We start from the raw sequence: 16788 nt of genomic DNA on the forward strand, positions 1-16788 counted from the left end.
CCCAAAAACTGCTGATTAATCACATTTGGTCAGTGATGTCCTACTCTTACAAGATAAACCTGACTTTACTTCAGGACAGAGGTTCTTAACCTTGAGGCTCAACTTTGCCATTAGAGGGAACCCCCATTTTAAAATCATATTCGATTCTAACTTAGTTTAGCTTGGAATTGGGGGTTAAATCACCAAAATGATTCCCTGTGCGTGGCCACCGCTGCTGCTCACTGCTCCCCAGGGGGTGGAACAAATAGAGGGTAATTTCGCCACACCTAGTGTGGGACTATCAGTGGTACTTTACTTACCCGGATACATTTTGTCAAATGTGAAATAATGTGTTACTCTATCAAGGCTTAGGTCGGGCTGATTATATAAACACTAGGATTATACTAATACTGGATATATTTCTTAAACTGTAAATAGTTTGATTTTATGAAACACAGATTCACCACTTTAGTCATATTTTTTGCGCTTAGATGACTTAAGCGCCAGACTTTGATATGTCAATACTGCCACAAGTGGTGGAAAAGTGTATCACAACTGCCCCTGTTTCATATTGTCATTACTGCCACAAGTGGTGGAAAAGTGTATTACAACTACCCTTATTTGATGTCATTACTGCCACAAGTGGTGGAAAAGTGTATTACAACTGCCCCTGTTTTATATTGTCATTACTGCCACAAGTGGTGGAAAAGTGTGTTTTATATTGTCATTACTGCCACAAGTGGTGGAAAAGTGTATTACAACTACCCCTATTTGATGTCATTACTGCCACAAGTGGTTGAAAAGTGTGTTTTATATTGTCATTACTGCCGCAAGTGGTGGAAAAGTGCATTACAACTGCCCCTGTTTTATATTGTCATTACCGCCACAAGTGGTGGAAAAGTGTGTTTTATATTGTCATTACTGCCACAAGCGGTGGAAAAGTGTATTACAACTACCCCTATTTTTAAGATTAAGATTTAAAGTACCAATGATTGTCACACACACACTAGATGTGGTGAAATTTGTCCTCTGCATTTGACCCATCCCCTTGGGGAGCAGTGGGCAGCAGCGGCGCCACGCCCGGAATCATTTTGTGATTTAACCCCCAACTCCAACCCTTTGTTGCCAAGTGCCAAGCAGAGAGGTTATGGGTCCCATTTTTATAGTCTTTGGTATGACTCGGTAGGGTCATTACTGCCACAAGTGGTGAAAAAGTGTGTTTTATATTGTCATTACTGCCACAAATGGTGGAAAAGTGTGTTTTATATTGTCATTACTGCCACAAATGGTGGAAAAGTATGTTTTATATTGTCATTACTGCCACAAGTGGTGAAAAAGTGTGTTTTATATTGTCATTACTGCCACAAGTGGTGGAAAAGTGTATTACAACTACCCCTGTTTTAGATTGTCAATACTGCCACAAGTGGTGGAAAAGTGTATTACAACTACCCCTGTTTTATATTGTCATTACCGCCACAAGTGGTGGAAAAGTGTGTTTTATATTGTCATTACTGCCACAAGTGGTGGAAAAATGTATTACAACTACCCCTGTTTGATATTGTCATTACTGCCACAAGTGGTGGAAAAGTGTATTACAACTACCCCTATTTGAGGTCATTACTGCCACAAGTGGTGAAAAAGTGTGTTTTATATTGTCATTACTGCAACAAGTGGTGGAAAAGTGTACTACAACTACCCCTGTTTTATATTGTCAATACTGTCACAAGTGGTGGAAAAGTGTATTACAACTGCCCCTGTTTTATGTCATTACGGCCACAAGTGGTGGAAAAGTGTATTACAACTACCCCTGTTTTTATATTGTCATTACTGCCACAAGTGGTGGAAAAATGTATTACAACAACCCCTGTTTGATATTGTCATTACTGCCAAAAGTGGTGGAAAAGTGTATTACAACTACCCCTGTTTTATATTGTCATTACCGCCACAAGTGGTGGAAAAGTATGTTTTATATTGTCATTACTGCCACAAGTGGTGGAAAAATGTATTACAACTACCCCTGTTTGATATTGTCATTACTGCCACAAGTGGTGGAAAAGTGTATTACAACTACCCCTATTTGAGGTCATTACTGCCACAAGTGGTGAAAAAGTGTGTTTTATATTGTCATTACTGCAACAAGTGGTGGAAAAGTGTACTACAACTACCCCTGTTTTATATTGTCAATACTGTCACAAGTGGTGGAAAAGTGTATTACAACTGCCCCTGTTTTATGTCATTACGGCCACAAGTGGTGGAAAAGTGTATTACAACTACCCCTGTTTTATATTGTCATTACTGCCACAAGTGGTGGAAAAATGTATTACAACAACCCCTGTTTGATATTGTCATTACTGCCACAAGTGGTGGAAAAGTGTATTACAACTACCCCTATTTGAGGTCCTTACTGCCACAAGTGGTGAAAAAGTGTGTTTTATATTGTCATTACTGCCACAAGTGGTGGAAAAGTGTATTACAATTATCCCTGTTTTATATTGTCATGACTGCCACAAATGGTGGAAAAGTGTGTTTTATATTGTCATTACTGCCACAAGTGGTGGAAAAGTGTATTACAATTATCCCTGTTTTATATTGTCAATACTGCCACAAGTGGTGGAAAAGTGTATTACAACTGCCCCTGTTTTATGTCATTACAGCCACAAGTGGTGGAAAAGTGTATTACAACTACCCCTGTTTTATATTGTCATTACCGCCACAAGTGGTGGAAAAGTGTGTTTTATATTGTCATGACTGCCACAAATGGTGGAAAAGTGTGTTTTATATTGTCATTACTGCCACAAGTGGTGGAAAAGTGTATTACAATTATCCCTGTTTTATATTGTCATTACCGCCACAAGTGGTGGAAAACATTGACGCTAACTGGAAGTTAAGACTGAGGGACTCTTGTATCAGACTTTTCAAAAGTGATACCAGTTGATACTTGTTTTTGTAGATATCACTAGAGATGAATCCAAATTAAAGAGTGATTAAGACCCACCGTTCAATGAGCGCCATGTGGAACACCAGGTTGGAACTGCCCGAGGACGCAAAGATGGGGTCGTAGAGGATGGGGTGATACTCCTTGGGTCTAGACAGGCAAACAGAAGTCAATACATCCCGCAGGAACTCACCTGTGACGCCGATACCTACCTCTCGAAGACACAAACCACGGGCTGGATGAAGGTGTGGCTCTTGGAGTCGCTCAGGTAAGTCAAGGCGTTGGAGTACACCAGCTGGCTCCCGGTGACCTGCGAACACAGACGTTACCGGCGCCCTCGAGATGGCGGGCGTCAGGCTGGCTTACCATGGCCATGAAGTTGCAGTCGTGGAGCTCCACGGTGAAGGTGGCCTCCCGGGCCGAGGTGGCGGTGGGGGGGCAGTTGCCCAGGCGGAACTTGGAGGTGTCGACGCGGGACCTGCCTTCCGTCCACACCAGCGACACCATGCCGGGCTTGCAGTCCAACTTCATGTCTGGGGAGGAGACGCCAGCGTTAAACTGCAAGGGGGGGGGGGATGATGGTGTTGACTTACCAGCGTGCACGGAGGAAGCGGCGAGGAGGAGGCTGAAGAGCAGAGCACGGCACCAGAGAGAAGCCATCATGACTGAACATGTGGGAGAGTCGCACTGACGCTGCTTTTATACGCCCAGCGGCCAATCAGGGTGATTGTTCTCACCTGATGGGTGCTCAGGTGCGCCTCGTTAACCTTCTCTTTCTCTCTGATCGCAACTTTGTCAGCATTTTTTTATTGTTTTAAATTGTTTTTATTTAAATTTGGAACGACATTGTGTCACATTGATGCATCAATGCATTATTTTTGTATAATAAGACTTATTTTTATTTTAGGGCAGCACGGTGGAAGAGGGGTTAGTGCGTCTGCCTCACAATACGAAGGTCCTGAGTAGTCTTGGGTTCAATCCCAGGCTCGGGATCTTTCTGTGTGGAGTTTGCATGTTCTCCCCGTGACTGCGTGGGTTCCCTCCGGGTACTCCGGCTTCCTCCCACCTCCAAAGACATGCACCTGGGGATAAGTTGATTGGCAACACTAAATGGTCCCTAGTGTGTGAATGTGAGTGTGAATGTTGTCTGTCTATCTGTGTTGGCCCTGCGATGAGGTGGCGACTTGTCCAGGGTGTACCCTGCCTTCCGCCCGATTGTAGCTGAGATAGGCTCCAGCGCCCCCCGCGACCCCAAAGGGAACAAGCGGTAGAAAATGGATGGATGGATGGATATTTTTATTTATTCATTCATTTATTTTATTTCATTGACAAGCAATTCCTTGTAACGATGGACTGTGCAACTTTTAAACCAATCGCGGCCGAGGACGCAATTATTTGCAACCACATCCGGCCGTTCGGGACGAGAAAGCTTTAACATGTAATTGTAAAAAAAAATTTTAAATTTAAAATTAAAATTAAAATTTAAATTTAAATTAAATTTAAATTTAAATTTAAATTTAAATTTAAATTTAAATTAAATTAAATTAAATTAAATTAAATTAAATTAAATTAAAATCAAAATCAAAATCAAAATCAAAATCTAAATTAAAATTAAAATTAAAATTAAAATTTAAATTTAAATTTAAATTTAAATTTAAATTTAAATTTAAATTTAAATTTAATTAAAATTAAATTAATGAAATTTAATAGGGTTTTTAGGCCATTAAAAAAATAGGCTGCGGGCCACACTTTGGACACCCCTGTACTAGAAGCTTCAAATGATTGTATTTTGAGGATAATTTTCCCACACACACATACACGTGTGTGTATATATATACACACACACACATATTTATACATATATATACACATACATATACAGTGTTTGACTGAAGTGCTCAATGGTTTATCAGAAACTGTTTTTCAGCTCACACTAGAAGTCAGTAAACTAATGGATTCATGATTCCGAATCGATTCAAAGTGTTCAAGACATTTGACATTTGTGCGTAGAGTAGTTTGTGTAACCCTTAACCATTTTTCAAAAGGTTCTACAAGCTCTGGAGATATCAGTAAAAAAAAGGCATGTAGTTTAGATAGAGTTATATCGGATTATGGGATCCATTATTTACATGTTTTAAAGGCCTACTGAAAGCCACTACTAGCGACCACGCAGTCTGATAGTTTATATATCAATGATGAAATATTAACATTGCAACACATGCCAATACGGCCGGGTTAACTTATAGTGACATTTTAAATTTCCCGCTAAACTTCCGGTTGAAAACGCCTTTGGATGATGACGTATGCGCGTGACGTAGCCAGTGAAACAGAAGTATCGGTACCCTATTGAGGTCAATACTAAAAGCTGTTTTCATCGCAAAATTCCACAGTATTCTGGACATCTGTGTTGGTGAATCTTTTGCAATTTGTTTAATGAACAATGGAGACTGCAAAGAAGAAAGTTGTAGGTGGGATCGGTGTATTAGCGGCTGGCTGCAGCAACACAAACAGGAAGACTTTGAGGTGGATAGCAGACGCGCTAGCCGACGCTAGCCGCCAACCGCTTCTGTGATTGGGTGAAGTTCTTCGTCGCGCCATCGATCGCTGGAACGCAGGCGAGGACGGGTGTTGAGCAGATGAGGGCTGGCTGGCGTAGGTGGAGCGCTAATGTTTTTATCATAGCTCTGTGAGGTCCGGTTGCTAAGTTAGCTTCAATAGCGTCGTTAGCAACAGCATTGTTAAGCTTTGCCAGGCTGAGAATTATTAACCGTGTAGTTACATGTCCATGGTTTAATAGTATTGTTGATCTTCTGTCTATCCTTCCAGTCAAGGATTTATTTATTTTGTTTCTATCTGCATTTGAGCCAGATGCTATCACATTAGCTCAGAAAGAGCTTCGCCGATTAATTGTCGTGGAGATAAGTCACTGTGAATGTCCATTTTGCGTTCTCGACTCTCATTTTCAAGAAGATATAGTATCCGAGGTGGTTTAAAATACAAATCCGTGATCCACAATAGAAAAAGGAGTGTGGAATCCAATGAGCCAGCTTGTACCTAAGTTACGGTCAGAGCGAAAAAAGATACGCCTTGCACTGCATTCTAGTCCGTCACTCTAACGTTCCTCATCCACAAATCTTTCATCCTCGCTCAAATTAATGGGGTAATCGTCGCTTTCTCGGTCCGAATCGCTCTAGCTGCGTTGAAAATAGGAAAATATGAGGCAAACTGACTGTCACGCTACTTCCGGTAGGGGCAAGGCTTTTTTTTTTTAATCAGAGACCAAAAGTTGCGAACTTTATCGTTCTCTACTAAATCCTTTCAGCAAAAATATGGCAATATCGCAAAATGATCAAGTATGACACAGAATGGATCTGCTATTCCCGTTTGAATAAAAAAAATCTCATTTCAGTAGGCCTTTAACTATTAAAATATGACTTAGCTTTGTGGAAAATATTGGACACAATGTGTCTATGCAAGTGTAAGCCAGTGTAACGATTTAGTTTTTAAATATATTTTTTATAAATGGCTGTGATAGCAGTGATTAGAAATCTCTCATTTAAACTATGTTGGTATTAATACCATTCATTTTTGACTACTTTAGGACTTTTGAGTGCTCTCAATTGCTATTCTGAATGTTGCTGGGCCAGGTTTGGTTTTGTAATTGGATTATGGTATTGTGTGTTATTTTGTTGAGATTAAAAAACATTTACATATTACAAGAATCTGAATCCAGTATCAATTCTGATTAAAATCTCCATCCCGAGAACTGGAATCGAATGGAGAGTTTCAAGACTCATCGCGAGTGTTTGACATTTGGTCACCATTATGGAGCTAAACTAAAAAAAAAAAAAGTGGGATTATTTTTTAGTTAATATCACCAAAGGTGAGTCTTTGTTTCACAAACAGTTGTGCTTTTCATACTTATTTTGCAAAGAAATGTTTAAAAAAAAAAAAATGGGGGCAATGCAAAAAAAATAAATTCATCCAATTCAGATTTAAAAATTTAATTAACCTATTTTTGGATCAATAACTGCTTAGAAATAGCATTTAAACATTTCCATTTCACCTGGTTTGACCAAAAAGTTTTGATTTGTCCCAATACTATTTAATAAATTAGTACATGTAGGTCAACTGCTTAGTAAATTTAAATATTGGGATTGCATTAGTGTTTTTTTGAAATAGAATTTAAACTAAGTTTTTAGGCCTGGGCATACATCAGTTGCCACGGGTTTACCAAAATTCAGAACCAAACTGTACAAGAATCTGAATCAGGTGCCCAAATATTCCCACCTTAATTTGCAGGTCAAATGTGACTAAGTAAATCCATGTGTGGTAGATTATAAAATAGTGTCAATACAGCAGGTGAGTGTGCCATACACTCACTGAGGCATCATTTACCCATCACTAGACTTGAAGTACTTTACAATAATTGTAGCCAGACACCAAGTTTGAGTACTTGCAAGAACTGTTACTGCACAATAGTACACAAGCATTGTTTCTTTAACATGAAGAAAACATTTAGTCAGAAGTAGTTCCTCCAGCTGTTTATTGGATATACAATTAGTTCATTTCCAGTCCATCTATTCCTGTAAGGGGAAGAAAGTGATTAAAAAAGAGGACTTCAATCCATTTATCAAGTTGTCGCTTACCTCCGTGATAGTGAGGGGCCCCAGAACTGCATTCTGGGTAATGCCACGCTTCCCTGCAAGCAGAAAGTACTTTGATTAGTACAAGTGCAGGAGGGGAAAGAGGACTTTGTGTCAGTACCTGATAGTGTACTCCTGGTCCACCTGGTCTTGCAGCTGGACTCACAGCAGTCACACAGGTTGCTGAAGGCAGGGTTGTCCAGCAGCTGCCACCTGGACACATTGGATTGTTTTTTTTTTATGTTATTAAAATTACTTTACACTTTCAAGTTATTTTTAGTGCAGACTCCAGACTTTAGAGTGCACAAGTGTGTCCATACAGCTACACATGCTGCCATTTTAGCTACATTCCAGAAGGTCTACCAAACCCTTCCAGTTACACGCAAGAAAAATTGAGTGGCGAAAGCCGGCATCTGCATCTGACCGAATGTTGAAGTGATTTAGAGTCCCTTTAAAAGTTTGTAGTGTGAGGCAAAGTTAGAAAACTTTCATGTATTTGGTAATAAAATCTCATTTTTTGGCTATATTTTAAAACATTTTATTAGATCACTCGCAAGTTCAAGACAGTAGTGCATTTTTGCTGCGCCCTACAAAGTGTTAATACTGCAAGTACTACAAATGTAACATGCAACTGAAGTTTCAATGAATTGGGGCATTTTGCCATGTAAATCACTTGATATTGTACCATTCTTTCACATTTTTAGCATAAGTTTATTTTATTAAAAGCAGCTATTCTTTCCAATTCAACTTTTTGTGGGTGCTAAAAATTGCCCACAATATTACTCAAACTGAGTTGATATATTTTTCTTAAAGTTAGATTTTCTGATTAAATAAAAGGAAAACTTCACCACATTAGTCATAAATTTTGCACTTAAAAGTCTTACTTAAGCTGCAGACTTGTTTTATATCGTCATTACTGCCACAAGTGGTGGAAAAGTGTATTACAACTGCCCCTGTTTTATATTGTTATTACTGCCACAAGTGGTGGAAAAGTGTATTACAACTGCCCCTGTTTTATATTGTCATTACCACCACAAGTGGTGGAAAAGTGTATTACAACTACCCCTGTTTTATATTGTCATTACTGCCACAAGTGGTGGAAAAGTGTGTTTTATATTGTCATTACCGCCACAAGTGGTGGAAAAGTGTATTACAACTGCCCCTGTTTTATATTGTCATTACTGCCACAAGTGGTGGAAAAGTGTGTTTTATATTGTCATTACCGCCACAAGTGGTGGAAAAGTGTATTACAACTACCCCTGTTTTATATTGTCATTACTGCCACAAGTGGTGGAAAAGTGTATTACAACTACCCCTGTTTTATATTGTCATCACTGCCACAAGTGGTGGAAAAGTGTGTTTTATATTGTCATTACCGCCACAAGTGGTGGAAAAATGTATTACAACTACCCCTGTTTGATATTGTCATCACTGCAACAAGTGGTGGAAAAGTGTGTTTTATATTGTCATTACTGCCACAAGTGGTGGAAAAGTGTATTACAACTACCCCTGTTTTATATTGTCATTACTGCCACAAGTGGTGGAAAAGTGTGTTTTATATTGTCATTACCGCCACAAGTGGTGGAAAAGTGTGTTTTATATTGTCATTACCGCCACAAGTGGTGGAAAAGTGTATTACAACTACCCCTGTTTGATATTGTCATCACTGCAACAAGTGGTGGAAAAGTGTGTCTTATATTGTCATTACTGCCACAAGTGGTGGAAAAGTGTATTACAACTACCCCTATTTTATATTGTCATTACTGCCACAAGTGGTGGAAAAGTGTATTACAACTACCCCTGTTTGATATTGTCATCACTGCAACAAGTGGTGGAAAAGTGTGTCTTATATTGTCATTACTGCCACAAGTGGTGGAAAAGTGTATTACAACTACCCCTATTTTATATTGTCATTACTGTCACAAGTGGTGGAAAAGTGTATTACAACTACCCCTGTTTGATATTGTCATCACTGCAACAAGTGGTGGAAAAGTGTGTTTTATATTGTCATTACTGCCACAAGTGGTGGAAAAGGGTATTACAACCGAGTATGGACCACAGCTTCAACAGTTTTTGCCAGCCCTCTGGCACAACACTGCTTTACTTTAGGACAGGGGCCCCACACTGAATAAGTCATCTTACTCCTGATTTTTAATCCTGTTCAATTCTAACTTAGTTTACCAGGATAAACCTGGTAAAAATGAATGAAATCTAGTTAGCCTGACCTAAGCCTTGATAAATATTTGACTGATTACTTAAATACTAAGACATTACTCAAACTGTCAAAAGTTTGATTTTATGAAAATACAGCTTCACCACATTAGTCATAATTTTTTGCGCTTAACTGACTTTATATTATCATTACTGCCACAAGTGGTGGAAAAGTGTATTACAGAGTAAGACCCACAGCTTCGATACTGGAGAATTGAGTGTTGGTCGATAGCAGGAATTATAGTACTTTTATTTTGTAGTGGGAATGTTTGAATGAAGACTCAAATAGGTGTAAACACTACATATGACAAGTACATATTTTGTAATGCTAGGAAAAGTTTATTATTGAAAACAATTCTAGGTATAAACTTATGCTTAGCAGCTAGTTGTGACAATAACACTACATCGAGGTAGTTTACACAAGTTTGCTCTTAGTGCTGCTGGAGTGCTAATCAGTGCCTGGTCGGAGCACAGTTTGTCGGTGCCAAAAAAGTACAGATTTTCCACCCATCCCTAGTGGAAATACGTTACTTACCCATGACCATGCACGAAGTTGCACGCCTTCTTGGTAGTGTCGAGACCTTCAGGATCCCAGGCCACAAGTTTGCAGTGGATGAACACCTGTTGTAAATAAATGATTAGTATTTTATCCACCAGAGGGTGACGTCAGCATCGACTTACCTCTTCTCCGAGAGCGAACCTAAACGCTTGGAGGGACAGCAGCATTTCTGATGGCACCTCTCTGGGCTGGAACCTGGACCGAGACCTCTTGCTGTCCGACAGGCACCTTTGGGGCAGGACTAGACTTTAGACCGTTTCTTCCAGACCACCATTACAGAGCCATACCCCTTATTGTCGATGATGTGGTAGGAAGGGCTGTCGGCCTTCAGCTGGGGTGTGGTGGTGGCCACACATTCCTCCATCAGGAGCAGCAATGGCTGATGGGTAATCTGATCCACGCGAGCCATGATGGGGATGAAGGAGCCCAGGGCGAAGAGATTGGATTCAGCCGGGCCTGAGAAGTCCTCTGAAAAAGTACAAAAAAGGTTGCAATGTTAAGAGTCAACTCTTGTGATTAATCCCAAAAACTGCTGATTCACATTTGGTCAGTGATGTCCTACTCTTACAAGATAAACCTGACTTTACTTCAGGACAGGGGTTCTTAACCTTGAGGCTCAACTTTGCCATTACAGAGGGAACCCCCATTTTAAAATCATATTCGATTCTAACTTAGTTTAGCTTGGAATTGGGGTTAAATCACCAAAATGATTCCCTGTGCGTGGCCACCGCTGCTGCTCACTGCTCCCCAGGGGGTGGAACAAATGGAGGGTAATTTCGCCACACCTAGTGTGGGACTATCAGTGGTACTTTACTTACCTGGATAAATTGTCAGATGTGAAATAATGTGTTACTCTATCAAGGCTTAGGTCGGGCTGATTATATAAACACTAAGATTATACTAATACTGGATATATTTCTTAAACTGTAAATAGTTTGATTTTATGAAACACAGATTCACCACTTTAGTCATATTTTTTGCGCTTAGATGACTTAAGCGCCAGACTTTGATATGTCAATACTGCCACAAGTGGTGGAAAAGTGTATCACAACTGCCCCCGTTTTATATTGTCATTACTGCCACAAGTGGTGGAAAAGTGTGTTTTATATTGTCATTACTGCCACAAGTGGTGGAAAAGTGTATTACAACTACCCCTATTTGATGTCATTACTGCCACAAGTGGTTGAAAAGTGTATTACAACTGCCCCCTGTTTTATATTGTCACTACCGCCACAAGTGGTGGAAAAGTGTATTACAACTACCCCTATTTTTAAGATTAAGATTAAAGTACCAATGATTGTCACACACACTAGATGTGGTGAAATGTGTCCTCTGCATTTGACCCATCCCCTTGGGGAGCAGTGGGCAGCAGCGGCGCCACGCCCGGGAATCATTTTGGTGATTTAACCCCCAACTCCAACCCTTTGTTGCTGAGTGCCAAGCAGGGAGGTTATGGGTCCCATTTTTATAGTCTTTGGTATGACTCGGCTGGGTCATTACTGCCACAAGTGGTGAAAAAGTGTTTTATATTGTCATTACTGCTACAAATGGTGGAAAAGTGTGTTTTATATTGTCATTACTGCCACAAGTGGTGGAAAAGTGTATTACAACTACCCCTGTTTTAGATTGTCAATACTGCCACAAGTGGTGGAAAATTGTATTACAACTACCCCTGTTTTATATTGTCATTACCGCCACAAGTGGTGGAAAAGTGTGTTTTATATTGTCATTACTGCCACAAGTGGTGGAAAAATGTATTACAACTACCCCTGTTTGATATTGTCATTACTGCCACAAGTGGTGGAAAAGTGTATTACAACTACCCCTATTTGAGGTCATTACTGCCACAAGTGGTGAAAAAGTGTGTTTTATATTGTCATTACTGCAACAAGTGGTGGAAAAGTGTACTACAACTACCCCTGTTTTATATTGTCAATACTGTCACAAGTGGTGGAAAAGTGTATTACAACTGCCCCTGTTTTATGTCATTACGGCCACAAGTGGTGGAAAAGTGTATTACAACTATCCCTGTTTTATATTGTCATTACTGCCACAAGTGGTGGAAAAATGTATTACAACAACTCCTGTTTGATATTGTCATTACTGCCACAAGTGGTGGAAAAGTGTATTACAACTACCCCTATTTGAGGTCCTACTGCCACAAGTGGTGAAAAAGTGTGTTTTATATTGTCATGACTGCCACAAGTGGTGGAAGTGTGTTTTATATTGTCATTACTGCCACAAGTGGTGGAAAAGTGTATTACAATTATCCCTGTTTTATATTGTCATTACTGCCACAAGTGGTGGAAAACATTTAGACGCTAACTGGAAGTTAAGACTGAGGGACTCTTGTATCAGACTTTTCAAAAGTGATACCAGTTGATACTTGTTTTTGTAGATATCACTAGAGATGAATCCAAATTAAAGAGTGATTAAGACCCACCGTTCATGAGCGCCATGTGGAACACCAGGTTGGAACTGCCCGAGGACGCAAAGATGGGGTCGTAGAGGATGGGGTGATACTCCTTGGGTCTAGACAGGCAAACAGAAGTCAATACATCCCGCAGGAACTCACCTGTGACGCCGATACCTACCTCTCGAAGACGCAAACCACGGGCTGGATGAAGGTGTGGCTCTTGGAGTCGCTCAGGTAAGTCAAGGCGTTGGAGTACACCAGCTGGCTCCCGGTGACCTGCGAACACAGACGTTACCGGCGCCCTCGAGATGGCGGGCGTCAGGCTGGCTTACCATGGCCATGAAGTTGCAGTCGTGGAGCTCCACGGTGAAGGTGGCCTCCCGGGCCGAGGTGGCGGTGGGGGGGCAGTTGCCCAGGCGGAACTTGGAGGTGTCGACGCGGGACCTGCCTTCCGTCCACACCAGCGACACCATGCCGGGCTTGCAGTCCAACTTCATGTCTGGGGAGGAGACGCCAGCGTTAAACAGCGAGGGGGGGGGGGGGGATGATGGTGTTGACTTACCAGCGTGCACGGAGGAAGCGGCGAGGAGGAGGCTGAAGAGCAGAGCACGGCACCAGAGAGAAGCCATCATGACTGAACATGTGGGAGAGTCGCACTGACGCTGCTTTTATACGCCCAGCGGCCAATCAGGGTGATTGTTCTCACCTGATGGCTGCTCAGGTGCGCCTCGTTAACCTTCTCTTTCTCTCTGATCGCAACTTTGTCAGCATTTTTTTATTGTTTTAGATTGTTTTTATTTAAATTTGGAACGACATTGTGTCACATTGATGCATCAAACGTCAATTTGTTTTTTGTATAATAAGACTTATTTTTATTTTAGGGCAGCACGGTGGAAGAGGGGTTAGTGCGTCTGCCTCACAATACGAAGGTCCTGAGTAGTCTTGGGTTCAATCCCAGGCTCGGGATCTTTCTGTGTGGAGTTTGCATGTTCTCCCCGTGACTGCGTGGGTTCTGTGTGGGTTCTGTGTGGGTTCTGTGTGGGTTCTGTGTGGAGTTTGCATGTTCTCCCTGTGACTGCGTGGGTTCTGTGTGGGTTCTGCGTGGGTTCTGTGTGGGTTCTGTGTGGAGTTTGCATGTTCTCCCCGTGACTGCGTGGGTTCCCTCCGGGTACTCCGGCTTCCTCCCACCTCCAAAGACATGCACCTGGGGATAAGTTGATTGGCAACACTAAATGGTCCCTAGTGTGTGAATGTGAGTGTGAATGTTGTCTGTCTATCTGTGTTGGCCCTGCGATGAGGTGGCGACTTGTCCAGGGTGTACCCTGCCTTCCGCCCGATTGTAGCTGAGATAGGCTCCAGCGCCCCCCGCGACCCCAAAGGGAACAAGCGGTAGAAAATGGATGGATGGATGGATATTTTTATTTATTTATTCATTTATTTTATTTCATTGACAAGCAATTCCTTGTAACGATGGACTGTGCAACTTTTAAACCAATCGCGGCCGAGGACGCAATTATTTTGCAACCACATCCGGCCGTTCGGGACGAGAAAGCTTTAACATGTAATTGTAAAAAAAAATTTTAAATTTAAAATTAAAATTAAAATTAAAATTAAATTTAAATTTAAATTTAAATTTAAATTTAAATTTAAATTTAAATTTAAATTTAATTTAATTTAATTTAATTTAATTTAATTTAATTTAATTTAATTTAATTTAATTTAATTTAATTTAATTAAATCAAAATTAAAATTAAAATTAAATTAAAATTAAAATTAAAATTAAAATTAAAATTAAAATTAAAATTAAAATGTAATTAAAATTAAATTAATTAAATTTAATAGGGTTTTTAGGCCATTAAAAAAATAGGCTGCGGGCCACACTTTGGACACCCCTGTACTAGAAGCTTCAAATGATTGTATTTTGAGGATAATTTTCCCACACACACATACACGTGTGTATATATATATATATACACACACACACATTTATACATACATATATACACATACATATACAGTGTTTGACTGAAGTGCTCAATGGTTTATCAGGAAGTGTTTCTTTCAGCTCACACTAGAAGTCAGTAAACTAATGGATTCATGATTCTGAATCGATTCAAAGTGTTCAAGACATTTGTGCGTAGAGTAGTTTGTGTAACCCTTAACCCTTTTTCAAAAGGTTCTACAAGCTCTGGAGATATCAGTAAAAAAAAGGCATGTAGTTTAGATAGAGTTATATCGGATTATGGGATCCATTATTTACATGTTTTAAAGGCCTACTGAAAGCCACTACTACCGACCACGCAGTCTGATAGTTTATATATCAATGATGAAATCTTAACATTGCAACACATGCCAATACGGCCGGGTTAACTTATAAAGTGACATTTTAAATTTCCCGCTAAACTTCCGGTTGAAAACGCCTTTGGATGATGACGTATACGCGTGACGTAGCCAGTGAAACAGAAGTATCGGTACCCTATTGAGGTCAATACAAAAAGCTCTGTTTTCATCGCAAAATTCCACAGTATTCTGGACATCTGTGTTGGTGAATCTTTTGCAATTTGTTTAATGAACAATGGAGACTGCAAAGAAGAAAGTTGTAGGTGGGATCGGTGTATTAGCGGCTGGCTGCAGCAACACAAACAGGAAGACTTTGAGGTGGATAGCAGACGCGCTAGCCGACGCTAGCCGCCAACCGCTTCTGTGATCGGGTGAAGTCCTTCGTCGCGCCGTCGATCGCTGGAACGCAGGTGAGGACGGGTGTTGATGAGCAGATGAGGGCTGGCTGGCGTAGGTGGAGCGCTAATGTTTTTATCATAGCTCTGTGAGGTCCGGTTGCCAAGTTAGCTTCAATGGCGTCGTTAGCAACAGCATTGTTAAGCTTTGCCAGGCTGAGAATTATTAACCGTGTAGTTACATGTCCATGGTTTAACAGTATTGTTGATCTTCTGTCTATCCTTCCAGTCAGGGGTTTATTTATTTTGTTTCTATCTGCATTTGAGCCAGATGCTATCACGTTAGCTCAGAAAGAGCTTCGCCGATGAATTGTCGTGGAGATAAAAGTCACTGTGAATGTCCATTTTGCGTTCTCGACTCTCATTTTCAAGAAGATATAGTATCCGAGGTGGTTTAAAATACAAATCCGTGATCCACAATAGAAAAAGGAGTGTGGAATCCAATGAGCCAGCTTGTACCTAAGTTACGGTCAGAGCGAAAAAAGATACGTCTTGCACTGCATTCTAGTCCGTCACTCTAACGTTCCTCATCCACAAATCTTTCATCCCCGCTCAAATTAATGGGGTAATCGTCGCTTTCTCGGTCCGAATCGCTCTAGCTGCGTTGAAAATAGGAAAATATGAGGCGATCAACTGACTACGTCACGCTACTTCCGATAGGGGCAAGGCTTTTTTTTTTTATCAGAGACCAAAAGTTGCGAACTTTATCGTTCTCTACTAAATCCTTTCAGCAAAAATATGGCAATATCGCAAAATGATCAAGTATGACAGAATGGATCTGCTATTCCCCTTTGAATAAAAAAAATCTCATTTCAGTAGGCCTTTAACTATTAAAATATGACTTAGATTTGTGGAAATATTGGACACAATGTGTCTATGCAAGTGTAAGCCAGTGTGACGATTTAGTTTTTAAATATATTTTTTATAAATGGCTGTGATAGCAGTGATTAGAAATCCCTCATTTAAACTATGTTGGTATTAATACCATTCATTTTTGACTACTTTAGGACTTTGAGTGCTCTCAATTGCTATTCTGAATGTTGCTGGGCCAGGTTTGGTTTTGTAATTGGATTATGGTATTGTGTGTTATTTTGTTGAGATTAAAAAACATTTACATATTACAAGAATCTGAATCCAGTATCAATTCTGATTAAAATCTCCATCCTGAGAACTGGAATCAAATGGAGAGTTTCAAGACTCTCATCGTGAGTGTTTGACACTTGGTCACCATTATGGAGCTAAACTAAAATAAAAAAAGTGGGATTATTTTTTAGTTAATATCACCAAAGGTGAGTCTTTGTTTCATA

The 16788-nt window shown here is 40.2% G+C and overlaps 2 protein-coding genes across 2 annotated transcripts in view; both read right to left on the reverse strand.

Annotated features, from left to right (window-relative positions):
* The window catches only part of LOC133664306 (uncharacterized), a 59108-nt gene extending 55445 nt beyond the window's left edge, over positions 1-3663 (reverse strand). Inside the window, exons 1-4 of the mRNA XM_062068814.1 lie at positions 3508-3663; positions 3281-3447; positions 3127-3224; positions 2975-3064 (exon numbers count right to left, since the gene is read on the reverse strand). Of these exons, the coding sequence (XP_061924798.1) occupies positions 2975-3064; positions 3127-3224; positions 3281-3447; positions 3508-3577 (425 nt within the window). The 5' untranslated portion in view covers positions 3578-3663. The remainder of the gene's footprint in view (positions 1-2974; positions 3065-3126; positions 3225-3280; positions 3448-3507) is intronic.
* A 3780-nt stretch (positions 3664-7443) lies between these two features.
* LOC133665471 (zona pellucida sperm-binding protein 3-like) lies at positions 7444-13464 on the reverse strand. The gene is made up of 10 exons (XM_062070774.1): positions 13309-13464; positions 13079-13245; positions 12925-13022; positions 12774-12862; positions 10618-10798; positions 10453-10558; positions 10307-10392; positions 7682-7773; positions 7564-7616; positions 7444-7500 (listed from the first exon to the last, which is right to left on the reverse strand). The coding sequence occupies exons 1-10, from the start codon at positions 13376-13378 to the stop codon at positions 7495-7497; spliced, it is 948 nt and encodes a 315-aa protein (XP_061926758.1). The 5' UTR covers positions 13379-13464; the 3' UTR covers positions 7444-7494.
* Between the last annotated feature and the right edge of the window lie 3324 nt (positions 13465-16788).

This window comes from Entelurus aequoreus, linkage group LG14, assembly GCF_033978785.1.
Source record: "Entelurus aequoreus isolate RoL-2023_Sb linkage group LG14, RoL_Eaeq_v1.1, whole genome shotgun sequence".
NCBI classification, from domain to species: Eukaryota; Metazoa; Chordata; class Actinopteri; order Syngnathiformes; family Syngnathidae; genus Entelurus; species Entelurus aequoreus.

Excerpts from the sequence above, each read along its gene's own strand:
- LOC133665471 (XM_062070774.1), bottom strand. The coding sequence starts at position 13,378 with ATGATGGCTTCTCTCTGGTGCCGTGCTCTGCTCTTCAGCCTCCTCCTC. Across the intron at positions 13,246-13,308 it reads CGCTTCCTCCGTGCACGCTG|ACATGAAGTTGGACTGCAAG; the intron begins GTAAGTCAACAC and ends TCTCCTCCCCAG. Across the intron at positions 12,863-12,924 it reads GTGGTTTGCGTCTTCGAGAG|ACCCAAGGAGTATCACCCCA; the intron begins GTAGGTATCGGC and ends TTGCCTGTCTAG.